General features: G+C 42.8%; 4 protein-coding genes across 21 annotated transcripts in view; 2 read left to right on the plus strand and 2 right to left on the minus strand.

The window, feature by feature from the left end:
- Positions 1-3,804, minus strand: part of SENP7 (SUMO specific peptidase 7) — a 46,982-nt gene extending 43,178 nt beyond the window's left edge. For 7 of the 13 annotated variants that reach the window (XM_075514316.1, XM_075514284.1, XM_075514327.1 and 4 more), the window contains exons 1-2: positions 3,715-3,804; positions 2,187-2,233 (exon numbers count right to left, since the gene is read on the minus strand). In XM_075514316.1, the coding sequence (XP_075370431.1) occupies positions 2,187-2,222 (36 nt within the window). In that variant the 5' untranslated portion in view covers positions 2,223-2,233; positions 3,715-3,804. The other 6 variants (XM_075514343.1, XM_075514296.1, XM_075514303.1 and 3 more) reach the window with 5 other exon arrangements.
- Positions 3,805-4,389: 585 nt separating this feature from the next.
- On the plus strand, positions 4,390-8,719 carry LOC142415718 (putative protein ARB2BP). 2 transcript variants are annotated; one of them, XM_075514394.1, is made up of 3 exons: positions 4,390-4,583; positions 4,955-5,028; positions 7,368-8,719. In XM_075514394.1, exons 2-3 carry the CDS (start codon positions 4,996-4,998, stop codon positions 8,427-8,429), a joined length of 1,095 nt encoding a protein of 364 aa, XP_075370509.1. In that variant the 5' UTR covers positions 4,390-4,583; positions 4,955-4,995; the 3' UTR covers positions 8,430-8,719. The 2 variants fall into 2 exon arrangements, with proteins under 2 accessions (XP_075370509.1, XP_075370502.1); XM_075514387.1 differs by lacking the exon at positions 4,390-4,583 and having other exon boundaries at positions 4,930-5,028.
- Positions 8,654-11,370, minus strand: TXNL4B (thioredoxin like 4B). The gene is made up of 3 exons (XM_075514410.1): positions 11,085-11,370; positions 10,579-10,730; positions 8,654-10,132 (listed from the first exon to the last, which is right to left on the minus strand). The coding sequence occupies exons 1-3, from the start codon at positions 11,214-11,216 to the stop codon at positions 9,967-9,969; spliced, it is 450 nt and encodes a 149-aa protein (XP_075370525.1). The 5' UTR covers positions 11,217-11,370; the 3' UTR covers positions 8,654-9,966.
- A 174-nt stretch (positions 11,371-11,544) lies between these two features.
- On the plus strand, positions 11,545-15,663 carry TRMT10C (tRNA methyltransferase 10C, mitochondrial RNase P subunit). 5 transcript variants are annotated; one of them, XM_075514424.1, is made up of 2 exons: positions 11,545-11,873; positions 14,224-15,663. In XM_075514424.1, the coding sequence occupies exon 2, from the start codon at positions 14,255-14,257 to the stop codon at positions 15,497-15,499; it is 1,245 nt and encodes a 414-aa protein (XP_075370539.1). In that variant the 5' UTR covers positions 11,545-11,873; positions 14,224-14,254; the 3' UTR covers positions 15,500-15,663. The 5 variants fall into 5 exon arrangements, with proteins under 5 accessions (XP_075370539.1, XP_075370548.1, XP_075370567.1 ...); XM_075514433.1 differs by having other exon boundaries at positions 11,545-11,722; XM_075514452.1 differs by lacking the exon at positions 11,545-11,873 and adding an exon at positions 12,498-12,725.
- The last annotated feature ends 948 nt before the right edge of the window (positions 15,664-16,611 follow it).

The following is a 16,611-nucleotide window of genomic DNA, read 5'->3' on the forward strand; positions in this document are numbered from 1 at the left end:
ATAAAGAGAAAACAAAATAGCTGAACATCATGATGAACGTCACACCAGGTTTGTGCTCTCAAAAAAAATTCAGGATGAAGAGCACTTATATCTTAGATTAGTACAAGTATTTTGGTATGATAAATTAGCATCAACACACTACAAGGTACTCAAAACGGTACCAGCTATCGTTATTGCCAACCTTCGCAAAAATTGAACCAGCGTTTCGAAAGTAATTATTGAAAGATAAAGCAGTTCGTAATTTGTAGAAATTTGCCAATTCAGGAAAAATATGTAAGAAATAATGTTCATTCACTGAAATTCAAAACAAAAATGGTCAAACTAAATTCCTACCAGTTCATAAAGACAAGGAAAGAGGGTGACATTTACTATCAGTTAATTAAACTAGTTAACATAATATCAACTGAAAGAATAAAAGTGCAAGCCTTGCCATTTCTCCAAGTATCCTAAGAAGCAAAACTTACACTGCAAATACGACCAGATTAGAATGTATCAGAGAAGGAAAGCAACATTTACATCTTTCACACAACCAAGTCTATCTCTGTCAGGAAAAAGCTGAAGCTACTCCATATGATGGCCACTGTCAAGTGTATTATGAACTTAATTTGCAAGCCACCAGATGCCCTACCTCAGTGACGTGAAGTTACAGGCAAGGACTCTAGAATAGTGATGCTAACAACTTAATAACTAAACACAGAAACTGCATTCGTTAGCTCTGTAGGTAGTCCTTCAGACAGACCATAACTGAAGCATACTGTACCATAATGAGATAATCCTTCAATTCTTCAGCTTGAATTGTGAGTGCTCTTATTCCTTCCCTACACTTCTTTGAAACAAATATTTATTTTTTTAGTCATTAGACCTGAATTTCTATACAGTACCTCAAACTGCTTTTGCTGGTCAAACGCTGTAATAACAAATATGCCTTTAATAACAGATTCCTCAAATTATAAGTGATGTAAAAGTTAGGCACAGGCAACAACTTCTAATATAAGTACATCCTTTCCTTTTCAATCAACAAGGATTGAAATAGACATTTTCTCATTCAGGAACATCTGCAATTAGATTGTTTAATTTGTCTTTTTTTTTTTTTTTGAGAAGTGGCCTATAAACATGCTTTATCAGTCCAAATGCATTCTGCTGATCTGCACCTTAATGGCAAGGTACAAATTTCCTACTTCAGAACGCCACCTGCTGCCTGACTAGTGGTTTCTGTTATGAGCTTCCTAAGAACACATATTTATCTAAAATTTTAACATAAAGTTACAGAGGTTCAGATACCTCTGTACTAACATAACAGATAACACTGAGAACAAGTAAGGTCAGACTCAGAAAACAGAAAGAGACAGATGGACAGACAGAAAGGGATAAAAAGCACAAGATACATTCATCAGCAAAATTTCCACCTCACCGTACAATATATTCCCAATGCTTGCACTCATTAAGAAGATGTTGGTTTGCAGTGTCCACAATTAACTTATGGAACAAGCACAGAGAATGTATCCATTGTAAGTGCAACATATGCAGTTGCCTCAGCTCTTCCCTAACAGAAAGTGACTAACTGAACATACACATGCGCGTACACACTCAGCAGACTCCTCATCTAAACCAAAAGTACTTTTCTGGAGGTTCCCACCTGTACGAGCAAGGGTCAGAGAAAGTGCATAAACAAGGTACTGGAAACAGTTTATTTCTAAAACACTAGACAGTTCAGACCATACCTGATCAAACCAGTTGCTGTGCCTACAATTTGTTTTCACCAGTGCTTCCATTGCTAAAAACTACTACTAATAGGGACACTTTAGAAAAAAAATAAACACTAGCATAAGTATTCTCAGAACACATCTCTGCAGACAACTAAATATTATGCAGTTATGCAGCTGCTCTACTTACTTGAGCATTACTCTTAATATTTTAGATATTAGCTTAGGTCTTAAAATATCCTTGAAAACACACTGTTTATGTGCAATCAAATGTTACTAATACATGTACTATCATGTATTAGTACATGTTCAACAGCAGACATTACTATCAACTGCTACCAGAATAAACTATTTCTCAGGAAAGAGTGCTCCAACAAAGCAAGAGCTGGATCACTGGAGAATGCATTTGTGCAAAATACATCAGAACACCCTAGGATACCCACAGACTCAAAGTAAATTGTTGCAAACTGTAGGAACACTTACACTGACATGACTTGGAGATGATGTTCTTCCTTCCATGATTTTCTCTACTGAAAAAAGATACAAAATAAGCTTAGCAATGTGTGTTTTATTTATTCAGAGGGAAGCAGGACCACAGTATTAGGTACTAAGAAAGAACAAGAAAATAATTTTTGAGCAAGCTCGCACAAAGAAAACTCATCCATAAAATGCTTTGGGTTGGAAGGGATCTTTAAAAGATCATCTAGTCCAACCCCCCTGCCATAGGCAGGGACATCTTTCACTAGATCAGGTTGCTCAAAGCCCTATCTACCTGGCCTTGAATATTTCCAATGATGGGGCACCCACAATTCCTCTGGGCAACTTGTTCTCATGTCTCACCACCCTGATTGTAAAAAATTTCTTCCTTATGTCCAACCTAAATCTACCCTCTCTCAGTTTAAAACCATTGCCCCTTGTTCTGTCACTACAGGCCTTGGTAAAGTCATCGACAGCCACAATACAAGAGAGACATGCCTGGGCAAAGCTCTGGATTGTCAGCATGGACAGAACTGTTCACGAAGTTTTCACTAGAATTTATCCGTAGTGAAGGCATTTACTGCTTAACTCCACTCCCTGGCAAGCACAAAACTAATAAGCAATTCAAGCTTTGATTATAAAGTGAAAAGGAGTCACAGAAGACATCTGCAACAGCACAGGAGCTCCAAGAATAAATAAAATTCAGGGATTCCTGTTAACAGAAACATTTCTTCCTCAGCGGAAGAACACAGCTTCACAGCTTCCAGCATTCATAGGAGTTTATTCTGTTTATAAATACTCTGCATGACTCCAGTGTAAGACCTTCAAACCTTACAGCTAGTTTGAAGTCTCTCAAGAGGACCTTTAAGTTCGCATACTTACATTTAGCTCAGCGGTTCTTCAACTTACAGCCCCAGTCCCCTGGCGTGGGGGGAGGAACATCGACAGACTATTAAAGAAAAGCCAAACTACTGCCTAATCCGACACCCGCAAAGAGGAAAAGCTGACAAACAGCCGCCTTCTGACAGCTCGGGGGGGGGGGGGGGGGACGGGACGGGACACACGGACGGACGGACGGGGACAGAGGCACCACCCAGGGGTGGCACCACTCGGGCTGTCACCGCATGAGCCCGCGCCCGCCCCCGTCACGCCGGTGCCCGCATCCCCGCTCCTAACCCAGACTCCAGCTCCTCCCGCTAGGAAGGGAATGGGCTTCTCACTGACAGACGGACAGGTGCCGAGGGTCAGCAACTCCGCGTTTCCACGCTCTCTCCTTAGCCTCCTCAGAAAGGCGCAGCAACGCCGCCACCACCTCTCCTCCCCCGGTGTCCGGCCGCTCACCCGCCCTCCCCTGCCGGATTCACTCGTTCGCGATAGATACCCCGTGCGGCGCGGACGGCCCAGCCCCAGCCAGCGGGGACACCGACCGCGCAGAACCCCCCTAGGCGTTGCCAGCCAGCTTTATTTCCGCTTTACTCCCCCCTTCAGCAGCTAAAGGGCAGGGAGCAAGCGACGCCAGCAGCACAGCACTCACCGCCACAGCTGCGCCGCCGCCACCGTTGTTGTTTACCCAGGCCCCGCCGCCGCCTGCGCAGCTTCCCCTGCTACTTCCGGGCTGGGCACCGCCTCCGCCCGGCCCGGCCCCGGAGGACCGCCCGCGCCCCGCCCCGTAACGGCGGTAACCGTCGCCCCGCCCTCTCCGCTGCGCCGTCCCGTCCGTGAGGCGTTGCCCCGCAGCCGCCCGCGCTCCCCTCGGTCTCTCCGCCGTGTCCCGCGTCCTGCCTGCCCGAATATCATCCCTGCAAACTGCCCCCGGCCCCTCCCGCCCGCCTCTCCCTCACAGGAGTGTCTCACCGCACCCGCCCCCTCTCCGGCTTTTAACTTTCTTGGGTCTGGCCTGATACTGAACGGCGGAGGGAAAAAAATGTAAATGACGTGGAGCAAATGATAGCGTCACAGGTGTGCTGTTTCACACATTTCCTTGCACCTGGCAAACTGATGAGCGGTAACAAAATTAGTGGTTCTGTGAACGCAATACAGTACAGTTAAAGGAAGCGCAGGCTAGCAAACGTTAAGGAAACGGGAGAAACACTAAAATTTGTGGAAGGAATGCAGAAAACCCAGGTATTTTTAAAGAACGAGAGACAACCCGACCGAATCGGGTTTAAATTGCACCTTGCTAGTCACATTTTCCTCACCAGACTTCAGCCCGAGCCCGGCGCCGGGTCAGTCTCGTAGCCGGGGGCAGCTCGCACACCGCCCGCCGCCGCCGCCGAGCCCCAGCCGGGCAGGTTCGGGGCCCGGACACAGCTGGGCGCCCTCGACATCAGCGGGCAGCGCCCTCATAACCCCAGCTCCGCCGCGGCTTGCAGCTGATGGCCTTGGAAACCCTCCCACAGCCGAGTGGAGACAAAGATTAGTTTGCTGGGTTTTGTGGTTTTTTCTTTTTTTTTTTTTTCAGGGCAGCTTCAGAATTGTAAGTTTTGCGTGTAGCTTTCTGTTCTGTCCTCTTGGTAGTGCCTTTATATCAGGTAATGGGAAGCTGTGCCAAACTAGTTTTGACAACTTCTTAGTTTCACACCAAAGGTTTAGCTTTAACTTATGGTCAGGTGTAAACTACAAACATGAGATGTTAGCTTGTAACTTGGAACTATCTGAAATGCTTTAGATGGCCTTGACTATCAGGAACTGATACATTTTATAGATACACCCCAGAAAAAAGTACATACAGTAATGAAACCTGAACTAAGATGGGTTTATTTTTTTTCATGCAGAGAAATTGTCTACAATCCCAGAGTGAAAAAGATTTCCATCTATGATGATGACAGATTTTACAGGAGAGCATATGGTAATGTTGGGCTTTACTAGAATAGAGGAAACTGTTTTTAAATGGAAAAATCTCATGAAGAGTAATACTTATACTGCAGTAGTGTTTCAAATATGCCAACTGCTGTAACAAACACTAGCCAAATTTACAGCTGAAGAATCTTACAATCCAAACAGAAAAGTGGGAGGAAGGGAAAAAGGGATTTTTTTTTTCCCCAACAGTAATTTTTAAAAATCAAATTAGCAATTGTAAAGGCTGCCAGAATAAACAACCTTGAATCCTGCATTTATATATAGACAATTAAGCACAAGCAGCAGTCAACACTGATTTAGAATGTACATTTGCCAAAAAGAAGTAAATGCATTATGCAGCTATATCTAGAACAACCTATAACTGCTTTTTAATTCTATAAATGGCATTACTACAATAAAATCAGTCCTCCAGACTAATACGTATATGATTCTAAAGTGCTATTCAAGTGAACTCTTAAGTGATAACCTACTATAAATTGCTTCAAAACTTTTCAGTTCACATCTTGAAGGCAATTTTAGGAAGAGAAGTCATACCTATGCCTGATGTAAAACTGTATTTTTTTGTTTCTGCTTCCTGAAATCTTCAGAAACCTTTCATGATGCTTTGTAAAGTAGATATTTAAGTAGACATTCAATAGTACATACACAGGGTTTAATGTGGAATCACATATCCTTGTTTTGTTTTGGTTTGGAACTGAGAAAGCAATGTTGTTGCTAGTAGCTGAGGTAAGAGCATAGTAATTTCCTGCTCAGAGTATGTTGGGAAACTACAGTCTCCAGCCTTTTAGGGGTGAGGAGAGAAAGGGACAGAGAGAAGTGTCGGACAGTGTGCCACTCTGTGAGTAAACTGCATTTACCTATTCCTAATTGTTATGGAATGCTTCCTCTGTGCTTCACCTTTCTCCAGACACCTTTCCTTAAACCACATCCATTTTTCTCCTGCTTCATTGAATGGGGAAAACAACATGAATATGGGGAGCTTCCTCCCTACTAAATATGACCTCTTTTGTGTGAATTGCCCATATTTCAGTACTATAGCAAACAGACTGTCCTCCTGTCTCCTTTGTGTCTTTCATGCCTTCCCGCAGAATGAAAAAATCATAGATGAACATATGCACTTGCAACTTCTTTGTGCTGTTTCTGTTCCAAGAAACTAGCAAGACAGTAAACAGTTTATATACCATAGAATCTGCTTTTTTTCCCTTTTCTATGTGTACTTATTGTATGAGATAAAAAAGGAGAAGGTAGCATTTTCTAGCCTACTCTCTATTAATCAGAAGACAGGAATGACCCTGAAGAGTTACTCTGACCCAATGGAGATTGCTCAAAAGGAAAATGTACATGTTGTTGTTCTGTTGAAAAGCAAAGAACTTTTTCTTCTTTTTAATTTGGAAGTGTAAGAAATAATTTTCAATATGCTAAGCAGCTACTCAAGGAAACTTGCATTCCATAAAGGAGTTGGGCTCCAACTCAAGTCGCTCACATGAAAACTTTCAGATCATTTTTTGTCCTAGTAATCAGCTTTATCAGATGGTATAGTGAGTTTTAACATAGTAAGAATGTGATTTACCATGTTCTAAAACCTCTGTTAGTTCAGCAAGAAAAATTCAAAGGTATATAGTAGCTTGTATCAATGTATTTGCCAAATACAACTTCACATAAACCATTTGCCAAAACAAAACTACTGTGTTAGATGATAAATTCATTTTTAAAATACTGATAATTGTGGGAATTTAATGTTTGCAAATCTTTGCTGTTAGGACAAAAATCCTATAAAAGTAGGATTCTAACCACACCAAAGGTTACTCGATATTTACCATTCTACTGCCAGGGACAGTCAGTAGTAGACTGAAGAGTTATTAGGAAAATAGAAGGTTATGATAAGCTTAATTGTTCACTTGCATGGAAACCACTTCCTGGTATAATTCTTATCAGTTGATTAGTCATACAAGTTGAAAAATTATCTTAGCTGAAACTAGAGACCTCAATCTAATCTAAAGTTTTCTGCGTGGACTTTTTCTCCTGTTCTTCGATCATAGTTGCTAGCTTATTCTGTCATCTGATCCACAATTTCCATGTGGCAAGTGCCTGCAAGGATGAACGAATAACTGGAGACATTAGTATTAATCTGTTGGAATTTAGCAACCGAAATCTGTGAGAGGCTTTACAAGCAGCTGGTTTATTACAGACCACCAAGAGATAGTCTGTATCAATGAGTATTTTGTTTGTAACCACTTTTAAATCTGAATTCCAATACAATGGGTTTTCTTTATGGGGGTGTTGTATGGAGGTCTATCACTACATTGACATAGTCTTCTTAATTTGTAGTGGTTACAAATACAGCATGAACTAAGCTTGAGGAAACTAATAGAGGGTTCAGAGTATCAAGAGGAACTGAAGTACGACTTCAATATAAAAGGGGAACTGAGGCATCTGGATACAAATGAGTCCTTTGTTTTCAATTACTACAAAAATGCACATGAGCAGAATCATAAACGCTATCAAGTTTTGGGACATTTGATTACCCAGTATGTTTATGAGCTCCTGGAAAGAGTCTGCATGTTGCAGAAAGTTTATATTCCTACTGATGCTACAGAGGATGAACCAAGAAGTTTCTTTTTCATGAGTGAGAATGCACTAACAAGTTCCTCTAGCCTAATTGTCCTTCTTCAAGACCGTGGAGTTTTCCGTGCTGGACAGTGGGGGCAAAGGACGATTGTCAGTGAGGGTCTGGAGCATGGAACACAAATACCATTCATCAAAATGGCCCTTCGAAGCCACGGGGGAGTGATTGTACTGAATCCCAATGACAACTTCATTGATCTGAAGACTGAAAAGGCGAGGTTAAACTTTTCTACCAGGGAAGAATCACCGACTTCTATGCAGTCTGTCTGGTGGATCCCCAAGAGGGGCAGCAGCAGCCCCGAGGAACATACCATGTATGTATGGGATCATTTCATTTCAAAGAGCGCAGCCAAGAATGTGGCCTTCATTGCCCATGGCTATGGTGGCTTGGCGTTCGTTGATCTGCTGATGCAGAGAAAATGGGAGGTAATGAATAAAGTGTACTCTGTGGCATTCATCGACTCCATGCATAACACACAGCACCAGACTAGAAGCGATCCACAAATACAAGAATGGATACAGAAATACTGCCATGAATGGGTGTCAAACAGTAAGCCTCTAGATAAAGCTGTAAGTTCTCTCATGAAAGTAAATTGTCCTACTGTCTCTGCTGGAACGGAAAAGTATGGTTTAGCACCCTCCTGCTGCTTACATACCATCTTTAAGTACCTGAAGAGCACACTGAAAGGCAAGACCACAACAGCCTTTAGGCATTCACCTGTTGCAACCAGAAGCAGCACAAGTAAGAAGAGAGGCAATAAATAAAGGTATACTGATTTGTTCTTGAATAGCGGTCTTTTCCTTTCATAACTGCCCCTGCACCTTTCGGTCATCTAAGGACCTTCCTCTCACTGTGGAGCAACTTACAGTTCTAAGTTTGATGCTAGTTTGTTTGTTTTTGAGAAACACACAAATACACGTTAACTATTAGTAAAGAAGTGCATTGTTGAAAGCTTTAAGCCACAACCCTTCACCTAGCTGTGAAACTTAAAGTTGCACAAAATAAAGATTTAAAGGTATATCAACTCTCATCTGTATCATTTTTTAAATAAACATTCTGCAGTTATGGCTCTATAACCAGACTAAACTATCAGGAAAACACTGGCTTCTTAAGTGCATAGCTTTCATTAAAAGGAAAAATCCAGAACACAAAAAGCATGTAAAGGATCTATTTCCTCCCCACTACCTACCCTACAGTGTTTAAAATCTTTCAAGAGCTGGAACATCCACCTTCGACCTTGAAACGTTTACTGTTAAGTTCTATGGTACTTCAGGGAACTACGTACTACTACCTTCCCTCCAGTCAGAGATGGCATGCCCTGAACATGACACAGTGAGCTAAAGTAATTTCTGTTTTAAAGCCAACTAAGCTAGTGAGATTACTGGGCATGAGCTGCTATAGAAATACAATACTCTAGCAACCTGCAATTACTAAACTGATGCAAAAGAATGACATTGCTGTTTTCTTTCAGCTGTTTAATTTTAGACAGAGTTGGGAAATAGAGACAGTTTTTAAGTGTCCATACTCAAGGTCTGTGATTTATACAAGCAGAAGGTCAAATAACCTTTAAAGCAAATGTAAACAAACCCATTATTCTGAACTTCCAATTTAATCCTGTGGGAATTAAAAGTGCTCAGTGGCTGCAAAAGAGCTTTGAAGGATGACAAAACCTTGTCCTACACCTTCAGTTCCCATCTCAGTCAAAAAAACCTGTTGAACAGTAATAGTGAGTACCAGAGAAAAGAGAGTGTCAACTTCCCATTTATATCCATTTCAGATTTCAGTCATCTCTAATACTGTTTGAAAAAGCTTCCGTCCCAGTATCCAGTAATGGGTAAAAGTGTAAAACTCCATTGGAAAGGCACAGGCGGTTGAATGCTCTTGAGAGCAACATAGCTTTTTAAATAAAGATAGGTTTACTGTTATTGCATCTGAATGAAAATGGTACTAAACAGACAATTAATAGACTATACGGTGCTTTAGTTCACTTAAGGAAGTTGCACTGGAGATGCCGTCATTGAGGATGCATACAACCTGCCTGTTTTGTAGGTGCTGGTCAGCATGCAACTCAAAGAATAGTCACTTGCGTGAATTCTGCGCATGAACATGTAGCTTTATTTACGAGAGAAGTACGAGGTGACAGAATGTCTGTCTTCAGAAGGAGACCAATATGATCCGTCAACATAAATGCTCGAACTGTCCCATGGTGTCAGTGTCAGGTGGCTAAAAATGCTTGGAAAAAAAAAAAAAGGGATCTAGAACATTGGCCATTTCCGTAATTCTTTATGTCAGGTCAACCCGTTAAATTCCTTGGTAGAGAAGGTCGTATTTGGGAATGTTATTGGGATCGATAGGACTTCTCACAATGAGCTTTCCACGCATTGCTCCACGGTAAATAACTTCAATCAGGTCTATAAAGTCTTGCTTTGTTTTGAAGCTTCCTACAAATTTGGTATGATCTGGAGACCTAAATATAAACATAAGATAAAGGTAGAATTGTAAGGTTAAAGCGTTCAAAGCAAAAACACCTAAAGACAAGAAAAGATGTATGATGAAATTAGGGGTTCTGATTTGGTTATTCTGAAAGAATGAACCACACTGGTAATGGCATAACCAAGTCAGGCGTATACTGTGACCTCCGAAGTCCAAAAAGGGGCAGTGTCATGTCTAAGGCTTTAACCATACTATTTTTTGCAGTCAGGCATGTTTCATAGCTGACACCTACTTATCACATCAGAGCATATTTCAAAATACTTCTTAATTGTACGTCCTTCTGGCTTCCTAGAGTTCTCAATGCAGATGCTGGTAACAACATCATAGTTTTCAAACTTTACCTTCCCCAGACACGGTAACATAGAGAAAGACTGATAATTCTTACTGACGTAATAGATAATGCCAGGTAGGATGACATACCCATAATCAACCTTCATGTGTTGTCCATTGAAGAAAAATACAGTAGATGGAATATAACTGATGTCAAAATACTGGGTGTACACTGGAACCTTGTTCACATCCACCAGGTAAATGACTGCCATTTTACTTAGGTCATGAGCCGTCTTTGCAAGCTGAAGAGAGTGAGAAAGATGGATGACAAACGGATTGAGACACAAGAGGAAAAAGGGTGGCAAGCTTTATAAAGCCCATTTCGTTTATGTCTTACCACTTTAAGCAGGGCTAGAATATCATGTCTTATCTGCTTCAAGCACTTTGTACCCTCACTACAATAACATAAATATTTGCTTAATTTTCAAACCGTTTTATGAATATAGTATTATTTCATTTTACATTTGTCACCAAAATATTCATGAGACACCATATTATCCAAGAGCAACATACGACATTCTCTTGTATGCAACATGTATACTAGTAGAGCATATTAAAAAAAAAAAAAAAAAGAAAAAAGAAAAAATTGCTCTTACAATATCATCGAGCTGCAGACAAACAGCATCGTTATCTCTTCCAAACCGGAGAACCAAAACCTTCTCGGCCACGCTTTTTATTGCCTGATCCACTTCCCTCTTACAGGTCAGCTTGGGCAGCAGAAAACTCATCCCGACAGACCACGGCTTCCCTACCTGACGGTCAGAAAAAAAAACCTGCGTCAAAAATCAGCGAAACTTCTCCATGTTATTAAAAAAAAGAGAGAGAAATCACCGACCACCACACCGGGCCGAGAGCCCCCTCGGGCTCCAGCGCCTGCCTCACGGCCCAGCCCCAGCCCAGCAGGGCGGCAGGGCCCAGACACAACCCCCGTCCCACCAACCCTAACGGCCCTCCCCCCGCAGGGCCTGGCCTCGCCTCGCACAGGGAGAGCGGCAGGGCCCCACCGGCAGCCCCCTCAGGGCCCGGAGGCTCCCCGTGGGGGGTCGGGGGGGTCCTGCCCCGGGGGGTCACCGTACCCCACAGGGCCCTGCGGTGGGGGGAGAAGAGAGGGCCGGAACCTTCGCCGTGCAGCCGCGGAACCCCGACGACAGCCAACGAGCGCGGCGCCGCGCCCGGGCAGGAAGGCGCGGCGGACCGGCCCCTCCCTGCGCATGCGCAGGCCGCTCCCTTTGAGGTGAGCTGGAGATGGCGGAGGGGTCGGTGCTGCTGCAGGGCGGCCGTTAGCGCCGAGTCTACCGCCCAGAGGCGTCCGCCTGCCCCCTTCCCTTCCCGGGTGGGACGAGACTGAGGCCGGGCGGGCTGGAGCGCGGCCGGAGCTCGGGCAGGTGCGGGCGCAGGCGCTGGAGGGGGAGGCCTCTCCCGCTCCCTGTTTCCCGCCACCGGGGGGTACCGGGGAAAGACTTGCCTGGGGCGCCCCGTCACGCTCCCCTCCTCGTCCCGCCTGTGGCTGCCGGTGACCTTGGGAGCGCCCCTTCGCCTCCCTGCCGTGTCGCCTAGCCCGGCTTTCCTCGGCGGGCGCGGGTCGCGCCTGCGGCGCGGTGTCCCGGAGGCTGCGCTCCCTCACCGGTCCCCGCCGCAGCAGGGGGGAGCGGGGCGCGTCGGTGTCCCTGGGAGCGCTGTGGGGCGCAGCGCCGTGCTTTGAGGTGTTACCTAGCTTGTCGTGGTTCGGTTCGATTGTGGGCTGGTTTAAAAGTTGTTAAGGAGCGTGTAGTGCCGCTCTCGGGAAGAGCCGCATCGCTGCTTACCCTGGTCTGGCGCGCTCCCCACACGGCCTTTCGGCCCGCATGGCTTTATGGGGGTCAGGCCTGCGGACAGACGTGTGGAGGCATCTGCTGGGGGAAGTAACCGAATCATTCAATCCCTGAAATGTCAGTGAAGGGCCTTTCTGTTCTGGGATTAGAAGGGCCTTTCTGTTCTGGGATTAGAAGGGCCTTTCTGTTCTGGGATTAGTTACAGTGAAGTCATGCTAAAAAAAAAAAAGGTATCAGAAAAATATTTTCAGTCCTACAAATATGGGTTCTTCAAAGAGATTTAGGGTAATTCTTGCAGTAATGACATGGTAGTGTGCATATTGGACACACTGAAAGGTAACTTGGCTTTTATCCAAAGCTGTAATCAAGTATTCAGATCGTGTAAATCTGCCTTTCAACTATTGACTTAATTGGAGCTCCAGTCATGTAAGTTAACTGAGGAACTGATCCCTTGATTTCTCCAACCTGGACAACATACTTTTTTGATTATTACTTTTGCCAGTATCTTTAACACTTAAATGTGAAATTATGAACACCTCTATTGTAACACTTATGAATTTTCTCTTAATTTCACACTATTAGGGGTTTTTTGTTCATTTTATCTTAATAACAGTAGAGGATGAAAGATCAGTCACCATTTTGACCAACTACAGTATTGTAAAATGCATGCCAGTTTATATAATGTTTCCTAATAATACGCTGCTCTTTCTGTGGCTCTTTATCTGGGCAGGTTTATATATAACCCCAAAATTAGATTTAACTTGTTCTTCTGTATATCAGGTTATTTTCAGGTGGTAAGTTATTAGGCGGATTACAAATTTTGCTTTTAAAATTTGGAGCTAATTTTTATGTTTTGGCCAAATCGTGTTTTCTCAAACACTGAAACTTCACTGATTTTATTTAAGTAGGTTTGCATAGGACAAGGAAAATATTAAACATTCTTTGGTTTTTTTTCTTTTTGCAGACCTTTTACATTTAAATACAAATTGTATGAAATTAATGGGACTGTGGGTTTCATGTCCTCAGCTTTATGTGCCAACATCAACTTCACAGGCAATTTAGCAAAAAGATGGTCTTTTCCTCTACTAGTTTTTTATGCTTCCATCTCTACTTCTTTCTAGGAGGTGTCTGGTGACTCAGGTGTGGAAATTCATTTGGGTGGGATGATAACTAGCTTTTTTCCTCTCTCCACCTCCTGGTTAGCTGCTTAGCTGTCCCTAAGAGCAGTTCTCTGATTTGGCTCGTGTGAATGCTTGCACTGCTGACAGAGCCAGGAACAAGGGGCTCAGGGGACATAAGAGTGCCTTCATTGGCAGTGGTATTGACTTAGCAAAACTACAGCACTGGTAGTTTCAGTAGTTCCAGTGACCTGCAATGTGGAAATACATAGAAGAGGAAAAACTTTAGTACTAAAGTTTGCCAATAGAGCTTTCCCAAAATATAATGGTAAAAGCAAAAATCTGATCTTCTGTGATACAGAGTTTTTCCAGAAAATGTTAGAAGATGAAGCCTCTTGTCCATTTTCACACTATAGGTAAATTAGGTAGGCACCTCGGGACGTGTATAAAAATACTTTTGGTCTCCATGCAGGATTTTGCTTGCTTTGGTTGCGAAGGTTCTTATTTGTCATACGATACAGCTAATTTAAATAGATCTCAGGCAATACTTAAAGGTTGTTTGAACACATTTTGAATGGTAGTAAGTATAGCTGTTTTAAGCAGCAGAGCTAACCGTGTCTCTTCACAGCAGTGCCACATACACTGTTTTTATTTAGAAAACAGTAGAGAAGTAGTAGTGGAAGCAGGAATTTCTAGTATTGTCCAAGAAGTAAGTTTTCTGTCAGTGTTACTAAGGATGACAATCTGTGTGCGTTTTCTTCATGATTTCTGAGAAGTTTTTTTCCTCTTTTATTGGTGTTTTGCAGATAAGTGTTTGAACACAGCACATGTCTAAGTATGCAGTCTGCTAATGTGCTCCTGAAAAAAATTGTAAGAAGTTCTGTCCTTCCATTTGCTGCACAACATGGGATGAAAAAGGATTTGTTTCCACTCAGTAGAACTCTGAGTTTATCACTTTGCCTGAAGCAGGACAATTCATGCAATCCCTCAGAAAAACTAGATTTAGATGCGTGGAAGAAGGTAATGAAGTCTGGGTTGCAAGAAGTCAGCGAGACCGTCTCTGAGCGTAAGGAGCTTTCCACTTTGGCTGCTGCACGTGAGATTTTGGAGATGTGGAGACTAGCTGGCAGATTGGTTCCAGAAAATATCAGTGAAGAACAGCTAAAAACCTTTATGGAATGTCCTTCCAAGTCAGCCAAAAAGAAGTATCTAAAATATTTGCATCTCAAAGAACTTTACAAGAAAAATGACAAAAGAAAGATGGATGAGAGAAGGGAAAGAAGGCTGGAAACACAAGAGCAAGCTTCAAACACTGATGAGACCAAAAGGAATTCATTCATATGTTTGTGGGCCAGCTGTATGGATAGAGCATACGGTTGGAGGGTTGCTCAGTCTATGATCTTTGGCCAACCTCTAGTATTTGACATGTCTTATGAAAAAGATATGTCTGTCCGAGAAGTTGCAAATACAGTGAGACAGTTAGTATTAAGCGAAGGCTGCAATCGAAGATCTGTGGATCCGTTCCACATCCACTTCTGTAACTTCAAAGATGACAGCCTCTACCATAAGGAATTTATGAAGCATTATAGAGAGGCGTGGGGCAAATTGCTTATCACTGTGACAGACCAGTGCTACACAGATGTCTTTCCAAAGGATAAGCTTATCTATCTGACTGCTGATTCTCCCAAAGTAATGAAAACATTCGATCACAATAAAATCTATATTGTTGGGTCAATGGTTGACAGAAGCATAAAAACAGGAGTCTCTTTAGCACGGGCAAAGCGATTGGGGCTGGAGACTGCGGCCCTTCCGTTGGAGAAGTACTTGCTTTGGAATACTGGTGCCAAAAATCTCACCCTGGATCAAATGATGCATATTTTATTAACCTTGAAAGATACCGGAGACTGGAAGGCAGCTCTGGAATTTGTTCCGAAAAGGAAATACTATGGCTTTGTAAGCAAGCCTGTGCATGAACTGAAAAAAACCTTAAACCTGATCAACACACTTAAACTTGGAAAGAGACAGGAAGAAGTACGAAAGCAATTTGCCAAGAACTACTCTAAGAAGCTAACGCAAAAGTAGAGTGATGGGAAAGAGAAGGATTTATTATGGGCAAACTGTGCCCTTGAATGCTCCAGTTTCTCAGGACTTCTGGAACTGTATTCAGCTATTTGTCTCTAAAAATGCCTTTGTTGATCAAGTTTGAAAGGACTGTTGTTAGAGATTTTTAAAAAATTATCTTAGTATTCCAGCTGTTTGAATTTATTCACAGATTATTGAAACTAAGAGAAATGAGATAATCTGTTCTAAAAAATTACTCTGTACAAAGAATATATATCTGTTCAGTTGAATTGTGCTGGGACAAGGGTGACTGTAACTGAATGCAAAGGTGGTTCTTCAGAGAATATCTGAGTGCTTTGGGTTTGCAGGTGGAAGCCATCCACAGTCGTCTTCTAAAAGGTTAGCTAAGATGAAATAGAAGAGACCTTTCCCCATTACTTCCTGGATCCTCTTTGTATGTAGATGAATTGACTTTTGATAGTTGAGCTAAAAACAAATGGTTTAAACCTAGCATGAGTCCAGGGAGTTGCAGTGTTTGTTTCTGGGTGTTCTACCTGGCACGAATCAAGTCCCTGTTTGGAAGGAATAATCCAAATTTTCTTGACCCTGTCAAAAAAATACCTTGTGTACTTTTGTGTAAGACATTTATCCCTGAATGCCTGTGTTTTCAGTCCTTGTAATGTAGATTTCCCAAAGTGCGGGAACTTTTGAGACGATATACATGCCTGTTAGTAAATACTTACAGGAGTGGAGAGCCTTGTAGTATTTCTCACAGCTGAAAATGTATTGATTGGTCTCTCTGTGAAAGTCTGTGTTCAGGCTGCAGAGCTACAATGGGTGTGGTGTTAAATACCGTTCTTCCTGCTGTCTGGAGAAGGAGGAGGGATATCTGGGTGCCTTTACAGGTGCTTAAATCTTTTTTATTTAATCTAGTTGACTACGCCAATGCTTGAAGTGAATGATGGCAGATGGTGGGTTTTGTCCTGAAAATCCAAAAACTATGAGCGGGGAATGTAGTTTCGAAGAGTAGGCTCCAAATAAACCCGGGGTTAGCGATGATCCATTCCCTGTTGCGAGGACGTGCTACCCCGGTACTGCCCTTCACCGCCTGTGAAGCGCGGGGACCTCCGGGC

The sequence above is a fragment of the Mycteria americana genome, chromosome 1, assembly GCF_035582795.1.
Source record: "Mycteria americana isolate JAX WOST 10 ecotype Jacksonville Zoo and Gardens chromosome 1, USCA_MyAme_1.0, whole genome shotgun sequence".
Lineage (NCBI taxonomy): Eukaryota > Metazoa > Chordata > Aves > Ciconiiformes > Ciconiidae > Mycteria > Mycteria americana.

Bases quoted from the DNA above. Each gene is read 5' to 3' on its own strand.
- LOC142415718 (XM_075514394.1), top strand. From the start codon at position 4,996: ATGATGATGACAGATTTTACAGGAGAGCATATG. The intron at 5,029-7,367 runs GTAATGTTGGGC...CTTAATTTGTAG, and splicing joins ATTTTACAGGAGAGCATATG to TGGTTACAAATACAGCATGA.
- TXNL4B (XM_075514410.1), bottom strand. From the start codon at position 11,216: ATGAGTTTTCTGCTGCCCAAGCTGACCTGTAAGAGGGAAGTGGATCAG. The intron at 10,731-11,084 runs GTAAGAGCAATT...CACTCTCTTCAG, and splicing joins GTCTGCAGCTCGATGATATT to CTTGCAAAGACGGCTCATGA. The intron at 10,133-10,578 runs GTATGTCATCCT...GTTTATATTTAG, and splicing joins CACATGAAGGTTGATTATGG to GTCTCCAGATCATACCAAAT.
- TRMT10C (XM_075514424.1), top strand. From the start codon at position 14,255: ATGCAGTCTGCTAATGTGCTCCTGAAAAAAATTGTAAGAAGTTCTGTC.